At 23.3% G+C, this 25,577-nt stretch overlaps 2 protein-coding genes and 3 long non-coding RNA genes across 5 annotated transcripts; 2 read left to right on the forward strand and 3 right to left on the reverse strand.

The window, feature by feature from the left end:
- Positions 1–5,181: 5,181 nt before the first annotated feature.
- Positions 5,182–7,627, reverse strand: LOC135144103 (uncharacterized). Its single transcript, XR_010282971.1, has 3 exons — positions 7,481–7,627; positions 6,551–6,595; positions 5,182–5,292 (listed from the first exon to the last, which is right to left on the reverse strand). It is a non-coding gene; the product is annotated as an uncharacterized LOC135144103 (long non-coding RNA).
- A 144-nt stretch (positions 7,628–7,771) lies between these two features.
- On the reverse strand, positions 7,772–9,546 carry LOC135144115 (uncharacterized). Its single transcript, XR_010282978.1, has 3 exons — positions 9,480–9,546; positions 8,093–8,160; positions 7,772–7,837 (listed from the first exon to the last, which is right to left on the reverse strand). It is a non-coding gene; the product is annotated as an uncharacterized LOC135144115 (long non-coding RNA).
- A 131-nt stretch (positions 9,547–9,677) lies between these two features.
- LOC135144104 (uncharacterized) lies at positions 9,678–12,425 on the reverse strand. Its single transcript, XR_010282972.1, has 5 exons — positions 12,363–12,425; positions 12,152–12,219; positions 12,040–12,086; positions 11,613–11,643; positions 9,678–9,770 (listed from the first exon to the last, which is right to left on the reverse strand). It is a non-coding gene; the product is annotated as an uncharacterized LOC135144104 (long non-coding RNA).
- An 867-nt stretch (positions 12,426–13,292) lies between these two features.
- On the forward strand, positions 13,293–21,384 carry LOC135144116 (uncharacterized). The gene is made up of 9 exons (XM_064076109.1): positions 13,293–13,636; positions 13,726–13,989; positions 14,114–14,144; positions 14,247–14,297; positions 14,888–14,967; positions 16,861–16,916; positions 17,537–17,608; positions 20,419–20,497; positions 21,287–21,384. Exons 2-9 carry the CDS (start codon positions 13,731–13,733, stop codon positions 21,382–21,384), a joined length of 726 nt encoding a protein of 241 aa, XP_063932179.1. The 5' UTR covers positions 13,293–13,636; positions 13,726–13,730.
- A 3,021-nt stretch (positions 21,385–24,405) lies between these two features.
- Positions 24,406–25,180, forward strand: LOC135144142 (small ribosomal subunit protein eS12-like). The gene is made up of 2 exons (XM_064076136.1): positions 24,406–24,685; positions 24,882–25,180. Exons 1-2 carry the CDS (start codon positions 24,496–24,498, stop codon positions 25,130–25,132), a joined length of 441 nt encoding a protein of 146 aa, XP_063932206.1. The 5' UTR covers positions 24,406–24,495; the 3' UTR covers positions 25,133–25,180.
- The last annotated feature ends 397 nt before the right edge of the window (positions 25,181–25,577 follow it).

Below are 25,577 nucleotides of genomic sequence, written 5' to 3' on the forward strand. Positions count from 1 at the left end.
ATTAACAGCAAAAATAGTAATAATAACAGGAATACTAAGGGCAATATTAATTGTGATTATAAAAAACTTCGAATCCCCCCATTATTCTTTATAATAAATCAGTAATTTTTATCCTCACAATTTAAAGCTAACAACATATCTATTAACACCGCAAAAGGTGCCGAACATGGCATCAAAGTTATGGTTCCTTCCGAAAATGACTTTAGAAAACTTACATCCCTACTTGTCGCCAATGGTCTTGAATACTTCTCAGTGATCTCCTGAAAAAGTGATGAAAGTGGTCTTGCATGTCCTCTTTACTGAGCTAGACGCCGAGTATATTAAATAAGAGCTGAAAATTAAAGTGTTCCATCCTATTGTGGTCATAAGAATGCGACGTTATGACGAGCTTCGAACCCCACTGACTTTGCTCTTTATTAAATACTTTAATCTGAAAAAAGTATATATAACATAAGAAATATAGGCTACATTACAGTCTTTGCGGAACCTATAAAGAATAGTGAAGGGTTGGCTAATGATTTAGATGCCAATTATTCCGACATACCGAAAATCCTGTTCCTCTGGCTACAAATGTGCTAAATGCGGTGAAGATCATGCCACGAAGTTATGTCCTAAAGAAAAAGATGAAAAGCCAAGATGTGCAAACTGTAATGGCGATTACACTGCAAACTACAGGTGATGCATCTTTCATCCTAAAAACTCTCCTCTTAGGAAGTTAGGAGAACTGATAATAAGGAAAATATGAGAGATAGTTCTGTAGAACCAGAAATGAGATACGCTCGCAATATGTCGAGTTGTGATAGGAAAACCTTCAACTTTTGCTAGCTTGGATGATTAAAAATTAATCATATAGTAGTCTCCCTAACTGAGACTATTAGTAATCGAATTTCGAAATCAATAGGCGACTTCTTCGAGAAACTTAACATCGGAAAGGAATAATGAATATAGCTAAAAAATATTAGGATTTTATCTTGGAGTGCGAACACCTAAGAAACAAAAAGGTTTGAATTACTTATTGCTTGTTAACAAATTGATATTATTCTTATTTTGGAAACTCACTTGAAGAAAGTAATAAGTTTTAAATACCTTATTATACCAGTTATAGGTGCGTTGCATGACCTCGAAAAAAGGAAGGATAGCAATTTTAGTTAAGAAAGGTATCCTACACACGGAGTTATGTATAAGCAACCTTCAGAACCTAGAAGTAATTGGGGTAAGCACCAAATTACAGAAGAATGGTGACATAATAATGATATCAGCTTATCCCGAGCAAGAAGTTATTTTATGAGGGCTCAGAATATATTTTTTAGCTTATCGAACTCAGTTTAGTTGGCTGGAGATCTCACTAGCAAGCACCCCCATTGGCACAGTCGCTGTTCGAATAGAAATGGGAGCCCTTAGCTAACTGAGCTAATTTATCCGATACCCTTAATCTAGGGCCAGATGACCCAACTCACATAACACCATGGGGAAACACTGATGTATTGGACTTTGCACTATCAAAAAAATTTATGTCACTGCAATTATTAATTCTATTCACGAGTTGTCCTCCGACCTTAGCCCAGTTCTTATAGAGAGGGGAGATACCGTTCTTCTTGAAGGCTCAGATACTATCAAAATAACTCACTGCCAATTTTTCAAGCATTACTGGACGAAAATCATAATAAATATACTTTTTTGCCATCTGAGCCAGATATGGATGATGCGGTCAATCATCTAGAATCAACAATCCGAAGTGCTTACAATTCTGTTCCACTTATAAGACTTCTAGATCTTTTGACTTATTAATATCTCCCGCTATTGTGCAGATGATTAAAAGAAGACGCTGCCTTAAATCAGAATATATAAACACACAAAAAAGCCTACAACAAAGTTAATAATTTATTAAAGAAGGAATTGACAAAACTTAATAACAAATTTTGGGTAGAAAGCTAAAATATTTAAGTCCTGCGGACTTGTCGTTACGGAAAGTAGAAAGGTCCCTCAACCCTTACCGCAATTTATTAAACGTACCACTTATATATCATGAAAATGGCGTAGCATATACTGCCGAGATAAAAAAAAAATCTAATGTTTTTGCTCAACACTTACCTTCGTTTTCCGGGTTTTACTATGACCCAAGAAGAGGGACCTTGGTATGAGGCGATCTCTAAGCATGACTTAGACAATCTTTATTTTACAAGTTGTTAAGGATTAAAAATATGATCAACTCGTTAAAAACCAAAAAGGCTGTGGACCAGACGGTATAACCTACCTAATGCCCAAACATTTTACTACTCAGGCTATTGTTATGTACGATTGGGAGTACATAAGGTCGGAGCCGAGCAAAAAGCATTTGAAAAAATATTGGGCACAACGCCTCATGTAAAACTTTACTATTTTCTCAGCGTATAGTGGATTGTTTTATTACCTTAGAATAGTTATCAAGGAAGAATAGCTTCTTAAATAATAGTCTCCTTCGAAGAAGGCATACTTTGTGAGACACAACTTATTATCTAACGAAAGAAAATAAAAACCAACGACAAAATAAAATAAGTCAAAAACTCTGATCACCAAACTATTTTTAAAACAGCGAAATCGAGGGTGAAAACACAATCTAAAAGGATAACTACAAGGACTTATGAGAGGAGGAAAACAAGAGAAAGACAAGTCATTAAATTACATCTGACATGAAGACAACATATGTGTAAGTTTGAAGGAGCTTATTGACAACATTGATTCAATTTTCGCCACCCGTTGAAACCAAAAGCTTGAAACCAACGGAAAAAAACAACTAACCGCGAGCCCAATACATACTTTAAAAGACTTAAACCTTTGAGAAAACAAAGTAATATATAATTAGCGACAATTGCTGCTCGCAAAAGATTAGCTTATTTAACTTACTCTTTCAAGCCGAACAAATTATGAAGGACGTGTATTTAGCTTATTATAGGGACCACTAAAGGTATAATAAAAATCACTCTAAGGTTCAAAGTATATTGATAGTAAGGGCCTCTGAGCTAACAGCTTATAATCCTCAAAAGCTTATGAAGTAGGGACAAACGAACTGTCGTTCTTATTACCCTACTATATTATATACCGCACCACGGATACCTCAATAATGACATATCCCTCCTCTTACCATTCAAAGAAAATAGTTGATCCTATATATAATACAACGTCCCAATATCTTTTCTATGTTCTGAGCTATAGAATCATTATTTCGTACAGCAACCGAAAAGCAGCTAAATGTGCGTTCTCTAAGAAGCAAACGTCCTTAAATTTTTTTTATTTAATTTTTTTACTGACATACTACAGTCGATATGCATAGCACATCTCTGCTGCTTAATCCTTATTCCCTTTTAAACTATAAGAGAAGTAAAGAAGGATTCAGTCTCCCTCGAAGAGTCTTTATCTTCAGTGTTTGCGTGGCAGCCCTTGGGCAAGTTATAAGAAGAAAGAGGTCCACAGCAACAACCCAACAAAAAAAAACCGACTTTATTATCAAGAATAATAAAATAAGTAAATAAGATCAGTAAATAATAATAATAAAATAATTTAAGTGATAATATATAAATATACTATAATACGCTGTTTTTCTCATAAGTATTAAAAGAAATTATAATAATACTTAAGTCGATTAAGCATATTGAAATAGTAGTTTATATGTATCCTGTCACTTTTACATATAAATTATTTATTATTAAATAATAATAATAAAGTGTAAATTAAATTATACTATAAATGAGCAAACGACAAATAATTAGGGTGGTAAATCGGGGCGCAAAGGAAGCGATCTTAAAATGTAATTAGGTCTTTCATACCTGTTATACTGGTCTGCGTTATAACTGACAGCAGTGGCTAATAAACTGTTTGTATGTTCACTTTATCCTTTATAGCATTTGGGCCCATTTTGTAAGAACAAAGTCTTTATTGTTTTCATTTGGCATTCAGAATGTAACTGAGCATTACGCATGAACCAGGGGGCGTCAGTGATCATCCTGAGGAGTTTGTTTGAAAAATCTGCAGTTTATTTATATGACGCTCAGAGTAGGACTAACAAACGGAAGCAAACACCATAATTGAGCGAATAATGGATTCATATAAAGCAGCTTTTGTTTAAGATAGAGTTTGCTGCACCTACATAGTATGTATAGGACATTCTCAGCAGCGTTCATTTTTCTCAGGGCGAACTCAACATGAGAGGTCCCAGTTAATTTATGATCTATAATAACTCCTAAGTACTTAGCACAAGAGCTCCATGGAATAACAGTTTTTAATATATTTCGAGTTTGGCACTTTCAAATATTAACTCTTCTTCTTGAACTATCATTGCTGCACTCTTAGAAGCGTTAATCGTTATCTTCCAGTTAGTAAACTAGGTTTCCAGAATGTACAAATAAAGTTGTAAGCATTTAATAGCCAGCGCCCTCGATTTAGAGCCGCAGAATATAGCTGTCCCGCATATAGGGCTAGTGATAAGGTAATTGATCTGGGGATGTCTGCCATATAAATCGCGAATTATAAGCGGTGATTAAAGTGATCCTTGAGGAATTAACCGCTCCTATACGGACTGTGAATTTTCTATGTAATACGTAATTTTTTGTCATCTGGGCTAAGGACCTATGGAAGTTAAACTTAGTCATTTTGCAGACAATTCCTCTGTGTCAATCTTTATCGAAACCTTGCACAATGTCTAAAAAAAATACTATTGTGGTATATTTTCGATCGTTTAAATATTTAAGTAACACATCCTGAAGGTTTTAGAATCTGTTGAGATGTGGAGTGTTTTTCAAGGAAAACAAATTGACACTCTGGGATAATGTTCTTTTCTTTCGTTAAGTTTTTTAATCTTTTGAGTATCACAGTCTCCGCTACTTTGCCAATACAGGATAGTTAACTAATGGGCTATAGTCTCCAATAGAGTTTCCTGGTTTTTTAATTTGGAAAAACAACTTCTGCTAACTTCCAACGATTGGGAAGTAAGATATAGTTAGCTCGAATTAAAAATCTCGATTTATATCATCTATTTAAAATTTTAAAACTTTACTGCATAAATAATCAATATTCAGTACAATAATATAATTAAAAAAATTTATACTGCCATTTATTTTTCTTTTAATTTATAATAAAAAATAAAACGAAATTAAAATTTTAATGGCTTCAGAAAACTTATTAAATATATAAAATTTCAACTTTTGCCAAAAAAACAATTCAGGGTTTTTTGGTTGCCTTTCGATTTTTTTCTCTTGAAATTTTCTGCTAACTGTTGATATTTTTGTTTCGGAGCTGCAAATACAATATCCTCACTCCCTTTTTTTAATAAATATATAAAAAGTATTTAATAAAAGATTTATAACAACAAACTTTTTAATGAGTAAAAATGATTTTTAATTTTAATTTTAAAAGCATTTTTAAAAAGCTCCAAAGTCCAAAATTATATTTAAATTTTTTTAAATAAATAAATTCTTTAAAAAGAGAAAAAATTCACATAATTCGTTTCGAATTTTTTTAATAAAATTTAATCCTTTTTTTATTATTAAATCTGAAGCCTTAATTTTACTATGTTATTATAACTTTGTTTTTCAATGATTTTCATTTAATTTTTAAAAAAGTAATTTTGAGCATCTTTTTTATATACGTAAATTAAAAAATAAATAAAATTTTATTAATTTTCTGGTTTTATAATATAAAATTGAGATTAAACAAAATTTCCGAAGATTTTAAACGAAAAAAAAGCGAAAATTTTCAAAATTCAACTTATTTCAAGTTTTGAGAATTTTAAAGGATTTTATCCTTTTTTTGCATTAAAGTTAGTTTTAATTTTAAATAATTTTATTTTATTCCTATAACTTTTAAAAAGTAATTCTAAACAACTTTTTATAAACAAATATAAAAAATATTTAAATTTTATAAATTGTAAAATTGAGATTAAACAAATTTTCCAAGAATTTAAAAAAAATATCCAACTTTATTAAAGGTTCGAGACTTTTTTAAAATTTTTTTCCTTATTTTATAAAATCTAAAGTCTTAATTTTACTAAGTTTTTATAATTCTAATGTTTCAATTATTTTGATCTCTGTAATTTTTAAAAAGAAATTCTAAGTAGATTTTTTAATAAAAAAATAAAAAAATAATTTAAAATTTATAAATTTTTTGGTTTAAAATTTTAATTTTGAGGTTAAACTAAATTTTTAAAGGTTTATAAAAGATAAAAAAGAAATAAATTATTTTTATAAATTCTTAGATAATTTCTTGTATATAAATTTATAATAACTTCAAAAAATATAGGCAAATAGTAATATTAAATATAGTAAAGTTTATTATTATATACTTATAAGTAATATAAACTTTTAAGCTGCAATAATTTCAAAATTACCGAAAGTTTATTAAGAACTTTTTTTAATAATTTAAATTTATCAACAAATGAATGTTTTTTTAATAATAATTTTTTTATAAATAATTAAATATTTTTGTACATCCAACTTTATAGAATAATTAACTATATTTTTTAACTATAAAAATAAAAAATATATATATAAACTGAATAAAGTCAATAATAAAAATTTACTGGCAAGATTGGGATTTTCGTCATCTACAAGAATTTTCTCAGTAACTTTTATATAATAAAAAAAATTATTCAATTTAATTAGAGGTAGAAAGAGGTTTCATTTTTATACGAAGAATAATTTAAAAAAGATTTAAATAAAAAAAACATAAAGTAAATTAAATAAAATTTATTTTTGATAAAAAGTTTATTAAAAATAGTAGCATAAAAGTTTTATGTATTAAAATTAATGTATAATTTTTATAATATTTTATAATAAAGTATAGAAATAAGATAAAAAAAATAATCAATAAACTTTTAAACTGACTTTCATAAAATTATATAAGCAAAACTTTTTTCTAGACAAAATATAAAAAAATAAATTTTCTTTTAAAATAAAAAAAAATTATTTTTATTAACTTTGAAATAGTAAATACTGACGTAACTTTGCTACTAACTTGCATACAAATTATATTTTTTGTAAAATTATTATAATAAAGTAATAATAATAAATATTATTTTTTATAATTTAAAAGTTATTATTAGAAAAATATCGTAAGAAAAAATAAAAACATAAATTTTCTTAAAAATAAGATAATAATTTATGAATCAGTAAATTATAGAAAAATGATGATAGAGATTATAAATTTAAAATAAAAAATTTCATAAATTCAATTCTAATAAAATATAATTAAAATAATAACAAACAAAGAAAAATTACATCAATTAAAATTATAATAATCTAATAAAATGTATAATTTTAGTTTACTATATCAAACTTTTTATTATAATATTACATTATAATTAATGCGCTTTAAATATTATTATTTATTTATTATTGTTACTTTTATAAATGAAAAATAGAAAAAAATGATTGAAAACGTTGATGAAAAAAAAATTTAGCTGAAAAGATCGCAAATATATTTAAATGGGTGCAAAATATATAAAAAGGACCCAAATAACCATCCGAGCTGACAGTTCGGTGAACAATCTCCTTTTGAGCCAATGAAAACTTTTTATTCAAGTCAACCGAAGGAGGTGGATCAGTCTCGGTTTGATTTTTTTCGAAACTTTTTTTACTAGGATGCTTATAATTATTTATTCCATCATTGGTGTTACTAATTTCATTATTATTATCTATTTCTTTACATTTATTATTTATCTCACTTTTGCTTTTGTATATCATATTATTATTAATTTGTTTACTATCACTATTAATACTTATTTCATTATTAATATTATTATCCTCGTCGCTTTCTTCGTCACCAATCGAATTAATTTTTTTAATAATTTCTAAATAATTACTGCTTCCTATATATATAAGTTATTTTTTGAAACGCTCACTTTTATCAAGTAGAAATATTAGGGATAAAAAATAGTAACATATACAATTTATTAATATTTGTTAAGCAACTCATTATATTAATTATTATTTAAAAAAGTTAAAAATAATTTTTATATTTAATAATTTAAATTATTAAAGCAAATGGATTTTATTTCTTCAAATGAAATTAATAATTAAAATTAAAAGGGAGTTATTATTATAGTTATAACTTATTACTATACCAGAATTAATAGAACTTTCCATAAGACTACGCTTATCCTCCTTCTTCTTTGTAGGTCCTAAAACTCTACTTAATAATAAATATTATATACAAGTAATAAGCTAAAAACAATAGTAAACTTTTATGGATACAAAAGTGAAACCAAAAAAAAAGGGCCACTTTCAAATAATAAACTTAAAAAAGTTTAACAAAACGTATTATAGAAATAAATTTAAAAAATAAATAATTATGAAAATAACTTTTTTTTATTATAAATAAGGAGTTTTATAATTAATAATAAACCTAAAAAAATGTTTTATATATTAATAATGATAAGAAAACTGATTAAAAAAGATATAAAACAAAACTATTACAATTCCTTTAATTATAATTTTATTATATATTATTAATTTTTCTTACACATAAAAGTTATAAAAAATTTATAAAAATGCTGCTCAAAAAAAAATAAGAAAAGCTATAAAAGAACAGTAAAAAAAAACTTGAGAAAAAACTTTAAATTATTTTAACGCTTTTCTACATCTGAGAAAATTAAATTAATAAATTTTATCTAAAAATGCTCTATAATAATTGTAATTAAAAATAAAGTTAACAGTTATCTATATATAAAATTTTAATATAAAAAGATTATATGATCGTACTTTTTTTTAGATAATAAACTTATCTTATAACCTATAACGCTGTTATTTATGGTAATAACTGTAAATATTTATTAATTTATAAAATTTCAATAAAAAATGTTAAAAAAAATTATAAAACCAGGAAACTTAGCAAAATTATACTTTTTTATATATAAACTTTTATAATATTAATTAAAACGCCGTTATATAAATAATAACAATAAATAAAATGAAATTTTTTTATAATATGGAAACTATAAACTACTAATAAATTATAAAAGTTTAATATAAAAAAAAAAAGAGAAATTTAAAAAAGTTATACTTTTTTAAGATAACCTTTCCTTAAAGTAATTATAGCGCTGTTGTATAAAATAATAATAACTATATAAAAAATAAAATTTTATTTATTTATAAAAGTTTAGTGTAAAAAGTGTATGAAAACTATAAAAAAAGAAGTTTGACAGAAATATGAAAATTTTGAATAAAAACTTTTCTTGTATCAATTTAAATCGAATTTTATAAATAGAATTTCAATATAATAATAATAACTATAAAGTAATTAATATAGTAACGAAACTTTGTTACGCAAATGACTTTTTGTTATCAAACAAACTTTTTCTAATTATAAACAGTTGTTTAAAAAATTTCTTCCACAGTTTTATAAAAATTTATAACAATAATAAATAAAAAAGTTTTTTATATAAACAGTTATCACTATTATTTAATCACTTTAAAAAAAAGTAAAAATATTCGATAATCGTTATTATTCACCTCTTAGTGGTCCCGTTTTCTTTTTCAACCAATAAAGACTCTTGTTGATCCGGAACATTCTGTAAGTTTGTTATCAATACTATTATTATTTTTATAATAGCCTTTAGTATAATATAAATCTAAAAACTGCACTATTATAATATTTATTTTTCAAACTTTTAATAATTATTCATAAATATATATAGTTTTTTATCTTAAAATATAAAAATCTAATAATTTTTCCTTTTTTTCAAATAGCTCACTAGGAGTCCTCGCTTCAGTACTTTTCAAAGTTTCATTTTTCTTAAAGGCCTTTAGATAATAGTAATAAGCACAAAATAATAAATTTTTGAATTACTTCTAGTGTAAATTATTTTGATATATACTGAAAGTTATAACAAATGAAGGAATATAAATAAAAATCTCATTACCATAAAAATGCTTATAAGATAATAATTATTATAATTTTTCATATATACTTTATTACAGAAAACTATAAAAAACTTTAAGATACAAGAAAGCCTTAAAACCTATTTTTTAACTTCATAAATAATTATGCAAATATAAATGGAGAATGGTGAGTAAAAAAATCTGGAAAGGTTATACAAAAGTAAGGGACTGCGATTGGCCTAATTTGAGTTATTCAATTAAAAGAGCATTAGTAGTGGCTGCTGCGCAGAAGTATAATTATTATATAATAAAGTAATTTTTTTCTATAAATTTTACTACTAACTTTTTTTTTTACTTAAAAGTTTATAAGTTTTTGAATAATACCTCTTACTTTCTTATTTATAATTTATAATTATTAATACTTCTTTAACCTTTATTTATTATTTTTTTCTAATTTTTATTAATTGAATTTTTACTTTAGATTATTTTGAATATTTATAAATTTGTTTTCTTTATAAGATTTTCTCGGAAAGCTACTTTTTTTGGTATTTATAATATTACATCTATTATCAGTTAAACTTTATTCATTACTAACTTCCCAAAAAAAATTTATTTCTTTAAATTTTAATGTTAGAAGCGGTGTATATTAAAATACTCTTAAAAACTTAATTTTTTACTACTTTAAGAAATTTTACTTATAGTTATATTATAAAAATAAACTTTCTTCATTTTCTAATTTTTTTTTCTAATACAATAATATTAACCAATCAATAGTTTGAAAAATTGCTTAGTATTCACTTATTTCAAATGTACGTAAATATATTTTTAAAAATATTTAAAAGTTTATTAAAAAACATTTTTTTTTACTTTTTAGAAGCTTATTATATTTTTTCTAGTGAATTCTTAAACTTATTCTAAACTTCTTAATAAAATTATATATACATAATTATAAGTATATTAAAGTATATTAATATATATTGAAATAATTTTAATAATTTTTTTAAAAGTTTATGTCAGCAGCTTTTTTAAAAGATTAAATTTTTTATTATCGATTATTATCTTATTAATATGTTAATATAATAATATGAAGACTATTAAAAGAAAGGGATTTTCTTTAATATTAGCATTTTAATATCTTTATTATTAATATTATATTTACGAATATCCTTTTCATATATAAAGTAATATAAAAGAAAATAAAAGTTAATATCCATTATAAATAAGCATTATTACTATTTTTTCGTAAATTAATATAATTAACAAATATTATAATAGAACTTTAAAGTATTTAAGTAAATTTATATATAATTATTATAACCAAAATTATAATATTATAGTAATATATAAAGTTACTATATTAAAATTATATTTTTATTTAATATAGTAAAATTTAAAAATAAATTTTTCTAAGAATTTTATGTATTAAAGTAAAATAAAAAAGTGCCAAAAGTTACAAATACTAAAGTAAAAAGAGTACAAAAAGTTATCAATAATAAGATTCAAAATTAAAAAATATATATTTTATTATAAGCCTTTTCATATATTATTAATATATAAAAGTTAAATATTAAAATAATCAAAAAACTTAAATGTTCTCAGTTCTTTTAATCATTTTTATTGAAAAGTTTTTATTATAAATTATAATAAAAATGTTGCTTTCTATTTTTATTTTTTTAAAGTTTTAAAATAATTTTTAAAACTCTTATATTTAATAAAAAATTCTAATATTAAAAAGTTTATTAAGAAAAAAATATATATACAAACCGGAAGAAAGTCGCATGACACTGGAGATACCCTTAAATAAAAATTTATTTCAAAATTTAATAAAAAGTTCAAGTTAAGAAGTTTGTGTATAGTTGATAAAAGTAATTTATATATAATAATATATAAAATAAACTACACGTGCGTTATTAAAAAGTTTAGTCTTAAAAATTGGCAGAAAAAATAATTATTATGCATAATAAATATATATCTCTTATTAAGTAAAAAACATGTCAGAAAATTAAGATATAAAAATTCAATGTAGACTAAATTTTTATAATTGAATATATATTGAGAGAAAATTCTATTTAATTCAACAGCAGATTTTTCTATTTTTACATCAATTAGAATAATTTAAAATTAGCACAAGAGTTACGCTATTAAGAAATCTACAAAAATTTATTATAAAAATTTAAAGCTCACAATGAACCTTAAAAGATTCTCGTTGTTTATTTTGAAGGCAAAAGAGATGTCTTCCTGTATTAAGTAATTTTTTCAACGGTTTTTTTAAAGAAACTTAATTATGGCAAAAAGAAAATTACTGAAAATTTTAAGGGCTGAACGCTATAAACGTGGCAAAATCCAACAGTTTGAAATGTTTTGAGCTTTTCTATTATGAAGTCAATAAAATCAATTAAAATTAGTAAATAAATTTATACTATTTTATAAAATAATTATAACGTTTTAATATTATTATGAGATTTTTACAAACTTACATTTTTTAAAAAGAATTTTTAAACTGTAAAAAAATACCATCAAGTTCTAAAGATTCCACCAAAGCTATATGAACTTGAGAATTTTCTAGGAGTTCTCCACCAACAACGTAACGAATAGTAAAGTTACGAGAACCAGAAGAGTTATTCTCCAGTTGTTTTATAAATAAATGCAAAATTCTGTATATTTGAAGGTAAAATATTCGCAATAAAATATAATGCTATAATGAAATTTAATAAATAAATATAACTTTCAGTATAAATATTTTTTTTATAAAGAGCCTCTTGGAGGTCAGCATATATCGCTAATCTTATAACTAATTAAAATTTTACATTTATTTTGGATAAAAAAAAAATTAATTGAGTAATAGGCCCGCCATAAAAGCTTATATTTTACTCATTATTTACTTTGGACTTTAGCAAAAACTCTAATAGCAAAGAAAAAAGTTTTAAGTACCGTTTTGAGAGATCAATAGGGATGCCATAGTTATTGCTAATAAGTTTATAAGATATCTTAAGAGAAAATATTATTTTAGCTACTCTTATTAAAAATAAGATTGCTAGTTATGTATTACTGTATCTTTATCCTCGAATAACTCAAGCAAGTCTTGTAAAATTGTTTTTATAAAATTGTCGTCAAACTTAGGTTGGGAGCCCTCTTCCTTGATGGTCATAAGATTTGAGCGACACAGGAATGTAAGAGGAAAACTTTTTTTTTCAAAATATTTTTCGTTATGCAACTAGTTGAGAAACTTTTTTACTTAAGCCAGCCTCGAACAGTCCGTAACAGACGGTCACATACTTTGTTTAAAACCTGGCCCTCAATCGAAGCTAATACTTACCAACTTGCTTATAACGACGCCAGTTTTAAGGGGTGATCCCGCCATGCAAGCAGGGGAGCCCACAACTTCTCGTATATCCTCATGAAAATGCTTTCATGTCCGCGATGAGGAACTTTTGCCAAGGCGCACTTAAATAGTTCGCATTTTGCACTCAACTAAGTAAAATTCATAAAATAGAGTGAGCAAGTTTCATAAAGTAGTACAAAATTTGGCGGCATTTTATGAAAATTTACCGAATTAAGGTGTATTTAAACAAAACCATTCTTCTCCCTTTTTTGTTTCTTCCTTTCCATTGTCTTTTCTTCTCTTCTTACGTTTCATAATTCGTGTCCGGCTCTCATTTTTTTTTATTGGAGATTAACCAATTTGGAGTATATAAGAAAAATATCAAACCACTATTCTATAAATTTTTGGACTATTTAATAAGTAGCCCCTTTATTGCTCTTGCGACCACTTTTACTATCGGCTGAAGGTATTTTTTTTCCTGTTCTTGGTAACGCTATTTTTTTTGATACACTGATTATTTATACTTCTGTCTTTTTTTTTTATATTTTAAATTAGTCGGAATGCCTACGCCTAAAACAACTGCTAAAAAACGTTGCTCTTTGCTAAAAGATTATCTTAATACGGATATGCCTGTCACTACGGAGCGAGAAATATCAAGTGAAAAAGATGATTGCTTAAGCACTGACCAAGCGGCTAATGAAGTTAATAAGAGATTTTGTATGAAAGAAAATGAAAATTTCTTGAATAAATCAGTAAAAAATGGTTCTACAAAACCAGTAAAAAAAAATCCTTTAATCGAAAAATTCTTAGCAAACGCAAGTAAAGTTTATATTTTTTTTCTAAACAAATACTTTTTTGTTTTACTATAAACTAATTTTTTTTAGTAAATTTAAAACTTATAAATGTTTTGTATTTATATTAAATTAAATTTTTATTTTTTTAGGTTCTAAAGTTGGACCTTCCTGCATCAAGAGGTTTTGAAGCGCCTTTTTTAAAAAATATACATATTTTTTTGAATCGTAGCTTACTATTATTTAAATGTAATCATTTTTTAATAAGTTTTTTTTTGGTGGTAGGATTCAGAAAGAGTTGATCGAAATAACTCTCGATCCTCCTTGTAATTGCAGGTGGTTTTTAACAAACTTTTGCTTTGAGCTTAAAATTTTTTTGAACTATTTTAATGCAACTTTTCAATATAACTTCTCCACATTTCACGTTTAATTGTTTTATTTTTTTTGTATGAAGATTATTACTTTACGTTTCTGCATTTTTTCCTACGCCAAACATAGTTAAAGATTATTACACGTGTTTTAACTTTTGTTTTAGAGAATCTAACAGTAATTTACAATAAAACCTTGCGTGCCATTTGTTTTTAATACATAATATAACAAGTTTTTTTTAGAGATATTAGTTTTAAATATTAACTTTTTAACTTTAAGAATTTTATAAACCAATCCTTTTTTGTAGATTTGTTTATTTATATAATAAATTTAATTTATTATCTAACAACAAAATTCATTTTATAAAGCCTTTTGATTATAAATATTAACTTTTTAGCTTTTTATTAATTTTTTTGTTAAAATTGTATTTTTTCAAGATTTAATTTCTTATTAACTTTGCTTTAAATTTTATGTTGCTATTTATTATTTATATTACATAAACTCTAAAGATTTTCAGAACTACTTAAAATAATATTATTTTTGAATACAATCAATAGCGCTGGCCCTGTAGATGACGAAGACCTCCAGCACTGGTCCGCCTCCATTAAAGGTCCGGAAGGTTCCGTTTATGAAAATGGTATTAAAATTTTTTTATTAAAAGTTAGGTGATATTTTTAGAGCAAAATTTATATAAAATTAATTTTAATGTCGAAAAGAAACTGCTGAGTTTAATGGTTTTTTTTAAATTTATTTTCTAATTAATATTTAATTTCTTTTATTATATATTTTTTTAAAAGCTAATATTATTATTAGAAGAAAGAATTTGTTAATAAATTTATCAAATACATAATTTTTGTTCTTAAATAAATTAACAAAGTTAAATTTTTTTTTGTTAAATAATTTTATGAAATTTTACATATAAATTAATTTTTACCGATCTACTTATTCATTATTGAGTATTATATATAAACTTATTAATAATAAAAGTAAATGTAGCTAACAGATATTTAGTAATTTAAATTTTTAATTTGTCTTTTTTTTATTAGTTATTTATTAAATTTTTTTTAAACTTGCTACTATTACGAGATCGAAAATTCTTAATCATACTTTTATGATGAAATTAATTTGAATTAATGTTTATTAAAATCGATATTATAATTAAAATATCTATGATAAAAATTGGTTATTCGAACTTTTGCTGTAAAGTTCTTTTATAATTTTTTTTTTAAAATTAATTTCAGAATTTATATTTATATTTATAATAATTTGAATTAATATTACTTAACACTTTTAGAATATCATAATAATTAGTGTTTTTAATTTTCTACTTTTAAGTTCACTTTTATTTATTTTTTATTAATTGATTAAATTTTTATTCTATTTAACAATCAAAAAAACATTAATTTTTTAAAAAACTTTTAATTTAAATTTTTACTTATGAATATAATTTTATTAAAAATATTTTTATTTTTCAAAATATCAGTTTGTTGCTATCATTGATTTTTTATACTTTTTACTATCATTATACAAAAAAAACTTGTTGATAAATTTTTTTATAATTAACATCAAATTATATTATTTCTATTACCGTTGCCATTGTTGATTGTAAAAAAAAAATAACGAAAAAGGAGTTAATTACGTTAAATAACTTTACGTTACCACTTTAACACCAATTACTGTAATTACACTATAATTTTAAGAAAAATTATCCAATTATTTCCTTATCTAATTAATTTTGAGTTATTTTATCTTTAATTAATAATACCAAAATTATTATTATTATTTTATAAAAACCATTAAAGCTAAAAGTGTATTAATTTTTCACTACTAAATTATAATATCGATTTATACTATTAACAATATTTTTTAAATATATATAAATTTTTAATCTATAATTAACAATATTATCTTATAAGTATTAGAAACAAGATTCAATAAAAAATATTTTTACAACTAAAAGCAATTTTAACTTATACTATTGAGACTATTTTTTGCACTTACATATTCTTAATTTTATCTCTTTAGAACTTAAATAATAGTATTATACCTTATATAAGACAAAATATTTTTTATTAAATTTTTAACGCTTTAACCATTATTATACATTATTAACTTATATTTTTAAAACTTTAATAATATTACATCAAATTTATTCAAAACAAAAAATAATTAAATAACTTTCTTCCGACTAAAATTGACTTAGATTTACACTATCAACTCTTGTTTTTAATATTATTTATTATTAACTTTTTTATTTATAAAATTTTATAAAAATATTATTGTATTAAACTTATTTAGACAAGATATAATCAAACAACTTTATTACGACTAAATTTGATTTTGGTTTTTATTAACTTTTTTATGAACACTATTTTTTGTTATTACATATAATTATATTAATATTATTTGAAACAACATTTTATTAAATAAAATTTTCACGATTTAAACTGATACTATTCTTACTATTTATATGTATTTATATTGTATCCTTAAAAATTATTATATATATTTATAATGATTTTTTTGGAAGGAATTTTCTTCCTAGATATCAAGTTTCCTAAGAACTATCCTTTCTCTCCACCAAAAGTAAGCATTATTTGTTCTTAGTATATTTTTTTAATTTTATTGTTTTTGATTTTTTGCATAATCTTTTTATATTTTTGATACTTCGTGGTGTTATTATTTTATTATTTTATTACATATTTTCTTTTTTTTCCTATAATAATTATACTGAATTTTGTTAAAAGTTATGTATTATAATCTTTAATTATTAAAGATTAGTTTATTAGAGTAAAAAAGTTTTTATATATTTTTATAAACTTTTTTGTCGGAGATAAATTTTTATATCTACAAAATTTTACTATTTTCATTTTGTATTGTATTCTTATAAAAGACTTTTTACTATTTTATATGATTTGATAACAAATGTTAATAGTTTAGAAACTTTTATAGTTTGTTTTTTTTGTAAATAAGTAGATGTTATTTTTAGTAAAATTTATTATTTTTTTTTAAATGACTATTATTATACTTTATATAATAATATTTAAAAACATTCATACTAATATAAAACTAAAAAAATTTTTTTTAGTTATTATCTTTTCTTCTATTATATGAGAAATAAATAAACCTTAGTTTGAATTTATTATTTTTATATAATTATTTTTCATATGAAACTTTACTAAAATATATTTTTTCTTCGGTAAAAGGTGAAGTTTACTACTAAAATTTATCATTGTAACGTTGATAGTCAAGGCAATATTTGCCTGGACATTCTAAAGGTTTTTTTATAATATATTAAAAAATTAAAATAAAATTTTTTAAAAATACCTTAAGAAAAAATTATTTTAGAATTATGTTCGTAGATCCTAATGTATTTTTATAATTATATAAATATAATTTTTATTTAGTGGTTTTATATATATTTTTATATTTGAGTCAATTATTTTTTAAAGCTATTGAAATTATTTTTTAGATTTTTATATTTTTTTTTAGATTTTTATATTTTTTTGAGTAAATTTGTATATATAAACTTTTTTTTTATTTTAGAGTCTAATATATTAATTTGTAATAAATATATAAAATTTATATCCTATTATTACCGAAAACTTAGATATTTTGCTTTATTTATTATTTATTAAATATTATAAATTTTTATTTATTATTATAAAAATACTAGAAACACCCTTAATAGTTTATAATTTATTATGAGTTAAATATTAGCCTTATTCTATATTATTAAAGTATTTGTTGATATTATTAATATTTTTGTATTAAAATTTAGATGATATACTTTATAGAAGTATATCGTTTAGTTATCTGCAAGAAGATTACATTTATTCTTGTTATTTCTAGTTATTATTGTAATTAAAACAATTTTACTAATTTTTGCTATATTTACATTTAGAACTTATAATATAAATATTAAAATTTTTGTTTTATTATTTATTCTATTAAATTAATACAAAAAACTTTATTATATAACATCTATAAAAATGAATGAACTAAAAAATTTTTTTAATTATACTATAAAACTTCAATATTTATAAGATATATTATTTTTACTTTTATTATTTTATACTTCATATAATATTTATTATTTTTATATTATACTATTAAGAACTTTTCAATTAATTAATCATAAAAGTGCGTTTTATTTTATTAATTAAGTTATATTGTTAAATTTATATTTTTTATTTTCATTACTTTTAACTTTTTGTTTACTTTATTAATATTTAAATAATAATTGTATTGTTAGTTATAAAATCCATTTCTTTTTATGTCATTATTTCTTACTTTTATTTTTGGATTCGTTTCATATATTATTATATATTATATTTTTAATTTTAATATCCATATTATTGCATATTATTACAAATTATATATTACTTTATACTTTTTTAAGTAGTCGTATCATATAAAATTAATTTCTTATTGTTTAAAAATATATTTTTTATCTATATGTTATATATTATATTTTTAATTTCAATATCCTTTTTTTCGCATATTATTCATTATACATATATATTATTTCTATATTTTTATAATTCTTAAAAAATAGTCGTATTATATAAAAAAATTATATTCTTATTATAAAATATATTTTTTTTATCTATTTATAAATACATTACTTATCACTTTTTCTAGTATATAGTAATAATATTTTTTGATTATTTAATAACTTTATTAATAAAAATGTCTTATTTTTATTATTAGTGAAACATGTAATGTTTATAAAAAGTTAATTATATTATAATAATTATTACTTTACTTTTTTTAATTAATTGTTATAATATTATTTATAAATATAAATATCAAAAATTTTATTACAAAATTATAATAAATTTAGTTATTATAATTATATTTTTCCTTTTCTTTATTAAATTTTTTGAAAAGATTTATTTATTGCTCATTTTGCATTAACTTATAAAATATTTTTTATAAATAGTTGAGTGATCAGTTATTATTTATTTAGTGTATTTATTTATAACTTTTGTATAATAAAGTTTTTAGATAAATTTTTGCTTATTATTTAAATTATTGCTAGTAATAGCTAAGCAAGTGCTGAGGAATTTCTTTTTAGTATTTATATATATATAAATGCTACAAAACAAGTAGAAAAGCTCTTTTCTGTATAGTAAATATATAGCTATGCTGACTTTTTTTGTAATTAAAAATAGTAATAATAAGCAGCAACTTTATGCTCTGCATATGTATAAGAATAAAAAACTGTTAACGATTTTTTTGCGTTGCTCATATTTGCTTTATGTTGTAAAGTTTTAATTATTTATTAATAAATATATATTGTAGCAGCTTATTTATAGCTGTAGTGTTACGGAAACGCTAAAAATCCCAAAAATTTTAAATTTTCTAGAACTTAAAATAAAAAATTCGTAAAGAATTGAGCTAAGAATTATAAATTCTTTCAATTTACGAATTTTTATAAAAGTTTTAAAAATTTTATTACATCAAAAGTTTTTTGAGCATTTTTAAGAAAACTTTAATAATTAAAAGCGTTTAACTTTCAAGTATATTTTAAAGTTTGAATGAGAAACGAGTATGAACTTAAGAATACATACGATTTTTTTAAGTAAAAAATTATTATAATAAAAAGTTAAACTCGTTCAGAGTTTAGTAAAACTTTTGTATCAGCTTTAACTTATCTAAATTGTCTAGTAAAGTTTATATATTTATAATGAAAATTTAAATAAAATTTAATTTATTTAATATTTATAGTACAAAATAAAATTGTATAAGTTTTTGTATTAATAAATATTTAAATCATTATAATTTGTATAGTTCATTATAATAATAAATAGTTGTTTCTTGCGGCGACCAGTAACTATTTTTTTTAATAAATTTTTTTATAAAAAGTTTTTTGTATTAAAATTTTTTCAAGAAAAACGGCAATTTTTTTTAAAAGTTTATATTTTTACTACATGAAAAAAAAATTTTAACATTTTTCATTTTATTGTTATACTTTACTCGCTTTACTAATAGTTGCTAACCTCTATTATTATTATTATTACTAAGTTTTAAAAATAAAAATAATATATAATTTTTTAAAATATTTTTCTTATTAAAATATTAGGAGAAGGATTGGAGCGCTGCCCTGACAATATCAAAAGTTTTATTATCTATTTCTTCGCTCCTAACTGATTGCAATCCATGTGAGTCTACCCTTTATTGTTATTATTATTATTCTCATAACTATTATTTTATCATTTTCATTATTACCATTATTATTATTATTATTCTCAACGTTATCATTATAATTATTTATAAAAAAGTTTCTTAACGATACTATAATTGTACATAACTTTACTTTATATATTTTATAACATAATTGTTGTTAGTAAAATATATTTATTATATATTATTTTTGAACATTACAATTATTAAAAAGTAAATTTTTTATTTATTTTTTTAACCATAAAAAGATTTTTTATAAACTCTGATAATTTAAATTTCTATACATTTTTTTGCTTAACTTTATACTAAAAAAAACTAAATATATTTTTTTGTAAAACTTAAAAGTTCGTGAATCCCATCACTCTTTTTTTTTTCATTATTATTTCTAAATTTAAATTTAATAGTTTTTAATTTTTTTTTAAAGCTTAAAGTAACTATTGAAAACAAACATGTAACTTTTTTTATATTAGTATAACTAAATTTAAAATTAATCTTTTAAAATAAATAACTATATTACTATATCTAAAATAAAATGCTTTTTAAAACTTATGTGATTACGTTTAACTTAAGCTTAAATCTTCCTCATATATTTTTTGAGCTTTTTTCCCTCATCTATATATTTTTTAAAATTATAAGTAAATTTTAGTTTAATTTACTTCATTTTATATATACCTAAGAATTGTCAATTTTGAGACTTATTACTTTTATTTTCATTTCACTCAAATTATAAATGCGTGTTAATTTTATTATTTACACGTAATTGTTAGTGGATCCATTGACCCCTGAAATTTCTGATCAATATTTACTTCAAAGAGATTTGCACGACAAGACTGCGAGAGAGTGGACTGAACGCTACGCGCAGTAGTTTAATTTGATAATTGTAAATTTATTTAGAAAATGTTTTTGAAATTTATTTTAATTGTTTAGACTTATAAAATAAAATTGTTATTGCTTTAAAATTTTTTATGTTGCACTGTACTTTAAAGAATTTCTATTGATTTTATATAAAAGTTAGTGATTAGGCGTTGTGCTTAAGGATAATATTTAATAGACAAAGTATTGTAAACGACTTATTAAATTTGAGTCAACAAAAGAAACAAGAAGCATATCCGATCAAAAACGGGCAGACTACACAAACAGAACAACAGTTTACTAGAACACATAAACAGACCAGAACCCCGTAGCGAGAAAGATGAACCCAGCCCACGAATAAAAATAAACACAACTTGGGTTTCTCCTTTTGCGTGTACGATGGCGTATATGCTTGTTGAAAGACTGAAAAAATGGCTAAATAACGACCAGCACTATTTAGAGGTTAAAAGGGGGCGTGACTTAAGGAAGGAAGGAGCGGATTCTTACATATCTACAAATATATTGAAGTTTTATATAAAAGTTTTATATAATTAGTCTATTACATTAGCTTAACAGATCTACAAAATGTTGTACCTAAATTACTTCCAATTTTTCAAATAATTTGACTTAAAAAATCCCACAAAAGATGTAATGTACTTTTAAGATTTTTGCAAGTTTTATGTAAAAGTTATAATTAGGATTTTATATTTGTAGCTTTAATTTACAAAAAGTTGTACCCTACTTTAATAATTTCCATTTTTTATATAAGAGTTATAGTTACTAGATTTCCAATAATTTTAGCTTAAAAGATTACGGAAGTTGTACTATACTTAAAGATTCTGAAAGTATTATATAAAAGTCAAACTACTGTATTTACTTTAAAAAAATTTATAAATTTGCACATAATTTTATAACTTAAAATATTTTCTAAAAAGTTTATATAGTTTTGCTTTTTTGTGCAATAAAAGAGTTTCAAGGGTCATAAGAAAATTATAAAATCAGATTTTATATAAATTTTTTTTTTAATTTTATACTAAAAAGCTTTATAAATTTCTTTTAAAAAATTGAACTTCCCAAATGTAAATATTTCCTTTTAGTAGAGAAAAGAAAAGTCTTTATTCTACTTAACTCCAAAAAAACTTTAAACGGAACGTTGAAAAAAAAAAATTTCCTAGTGCAGGCCGCCTCAAAGAATATTTTATTTTCTTTGCTTTTACAATTCTACAGACGCAACTTATTATGTTAACTAAGACTTAAGGGCTTTCCTTACACTGCTTATGGATTAAGCACTGCAGCACTGAAGCCTTTAGTTGAAATTATAAACTTTCTTAATGATAGAATGTTGCGCTTATAGTTTAGTGATATTTTTAATAATTTTTAAATAAATAATTTAAAAGACGCAATCGCCGTTAAGATCAATTGTAACAACTGAAATTTGCATCGAATGACCGCAAAAATTAACTATCAGTTAAAAAGGACAATTCTTCTATAATAAACCACTTTAGCACGAAACTTTACTTAACTACACTTTCTATGGGACGATCTCTTGACAAAGGGAGGTGAAGCAGAGGAAATGAAAAATTGAAAAAAAACCAAACCCAAAAGAAGAAAATACTTTTTAAAAGATCAAACTCTAACTAAATCCTTATGAAAGCACTAAACTTTGCTTCAAAATAAAAGCTCTAATTATCGTATTCAAGTGAGCTATCTACTTGGTTGATTTTTAAAAAAAGCATATTATGCTAATCTTTCCTGTGTTATTTAATTCTGAAAACTTTATTATTATTATTTGTTGTTATTAGCTAGAATAGACTTCATAACTTTTCAGAAAATTAAACAATAAAAAATGATATAAAATCAAATGTTGTAAGTAATCGGGTTAATCTCAACTCGCCTGATAGTGCTTGTAAAGTATTAGCTACTAATAAAAAACCAACACAGGTTTTTCTTAAAAAGGAAGAACGGGATGTAAGCCCACAGTGCCAACTTTAAGTCAACTAAAAAGATATATTCAGCGTTATCCGTGGGTAAGCTAAAACAAATTTTACTACGAAAGGTAAAAAATAACCTCCATCAACAACGCTTATAACTACTTACAATTTGACTTGTTATAACCTAAAATTTGACACGAAAAGTCATCCTAAAAGCTAAAATAATAAAACTCTTTTAAAGTCGGCTTTCTCTAGTTACCTTTGTTCAATTAACCAAAAAATCTGCTAAACCGAAAAAAATGAGAAATATCAAAGGACTGAGCAAAACGATACCATGAACCTCCTCTAAACTAATAATTTATATTTTTATACAGAGCTCATCAAGTGCTTAACTCGGAGACATTACGGTTTATGGCGAATTAAGGTTTGTTATATATAAAGAGCTTATTTATAATTATAAAAATTAACTGCAAAGTAAATTAATTTTATAATAATTGGCTTACCTTATTCAAACTCTAAGAATGAACTAGCTTATAGTAAAGTCACAACCCAATTAAGTCTATACTAAGCGTTTTTGTCAAAAAAAGATAACTTAAAAGCCTTCTGCAAGGGCTTTTATTTAGTAAAAACTACTTTTTTCGATAAACTAAAAACGCAAACGTCATAAGGATGCACTTGCTACAGACACAGTATGGCTGTATCCTTTTTAAAAAATGCAAATTGAGTTAATTAGTTATCTCAGTAACCCCTTTAATGGCAACCTTTCCACAGTAAAGCTTAGGCTTATCTCATTGATTAAAAAGTAAAATAAAAAGAAACGATTTGAAAATATACAAATATAAGGATAACAAGTCTTGTGGTAATAATAACTCTGCTATTTAGAAAACGCAGTTTTCGAATACTGAATAGCCTTTCAACTAACATATGATGAGCAAACTTAGTGCACAAGAGATCCACGAACTTAAAAAAAACCCCACGTGACTAGGCCAACTATGTGTATGGGGGCATAAACCAACACGTGCCAAGAAAAATATAAAATAATTCTATAAGCATGCTATCCCCCTTTTTTCTACCCTCTCTTATAAGGCGGGTTTGCTCCTCAGCCTTTTTGCTTTCGGATCAATTTTTTCTGTTGTTGCTTGTAGTCCTCATATCATCTTCGTTTTTTCTTTTATATAGGATTTTTAGTGAGGATGTCTGAAGAAACCTCTTCCGCTACTTCCTTGCCCACTCCAGTGGAAACGCAAATTGAGATGACTAGAGAACGTGCCCTTCGGGAAGTTCTTAAACAAGCTTTAGTTAAAGGTGGCTTGGTCCGAGGACTGAAGGAAACGGTTAAGGCTCTTGACTCGAATGTAAAGATTGTGGAATTTTGTATTTTAGGTAACTTTTTGATATAGACTATCTTCAGTACAAAAATTTTTAACTTAATTACTAAATATGATGATTTGCTGCCGCCCCAGTCTTAGATTTTATTTGCTGATATTTGCAGCATTAGCCAAACATTTCTGAAAATTTTTAGTTTATTAATATTTGTTTTCATTTTTTTAAATATATAATAATTTTGTTCAATTTTCAGCTTCTGATTGTGATGACAAGTCGTATATTCAACTTGTTGAAGCTTTATGCCGGAAGAATAGCATTCCACTTTTACGCGAAGTTGATAAGCTTTCTTTGGGCGAGTGGTGCGGCCTTTGTAAGATCAACATTGAAGGCGCTGCAGTGAAAATCACCAGCTGCTCCTCTGCGGCTGTCCTTAAGGATGCTGCACCTACAATTGATAGTCCTTCTGTTGCATACGAGTTTCTTTTATCTACTTTGGCTTCGTGAACGACTATAGCATTATTTTTTTCATAAGATTTTACTCTAATAACTTTGTAATCTTGTTAAAGATGGTCAATAATTTTTTATAATAAATTTGTTATAAGTTACTAATTTTAATATTTATAAACAGTATTTCGCTTAGCAAAGTATTATTATGTAAATATTATTAAGTACCACTAGTATATTCATTATTTATTAAAGGAAGTCTCTTAAGCGCATATTTTAATATTATGTACTTTAGTCAAATTTTTTATTAGCGGTAGTAATTATCACTGCATCTTACCTATTTTTTTTCCTTCATAAGTTTGGAAGACTTATTTAGGTTAGTTAAAGTAAGATAATCTTAAGTAAAGTTTCAGTAAAAGGGATTTTAATAATCGTGCAGTTTTTTTAGTTCTAATAAAAATAAATTTAATGACAAGCGCAGCATAAATAAATTGTATTTTAGTAA

This window comes from Zophobas morio, unplaced genomic scaffold (assembly GCF_036711695.1).
Source record: "Zophobas morio isolate AGI-343-1 ecotype UQ-CSIRO unplaced genomic scaffold, CSIRO_AGI_Zmor_V1 ptg000083l, whole genome shotgun sequence".
Classification (NCBI taxonomy): domain Eukaryota; kingdom Metazoa; phylum Arthropoda; class Insecta; order Coleoptera; family Tenebrionidae; genus Zophobas; species Zophobas morio.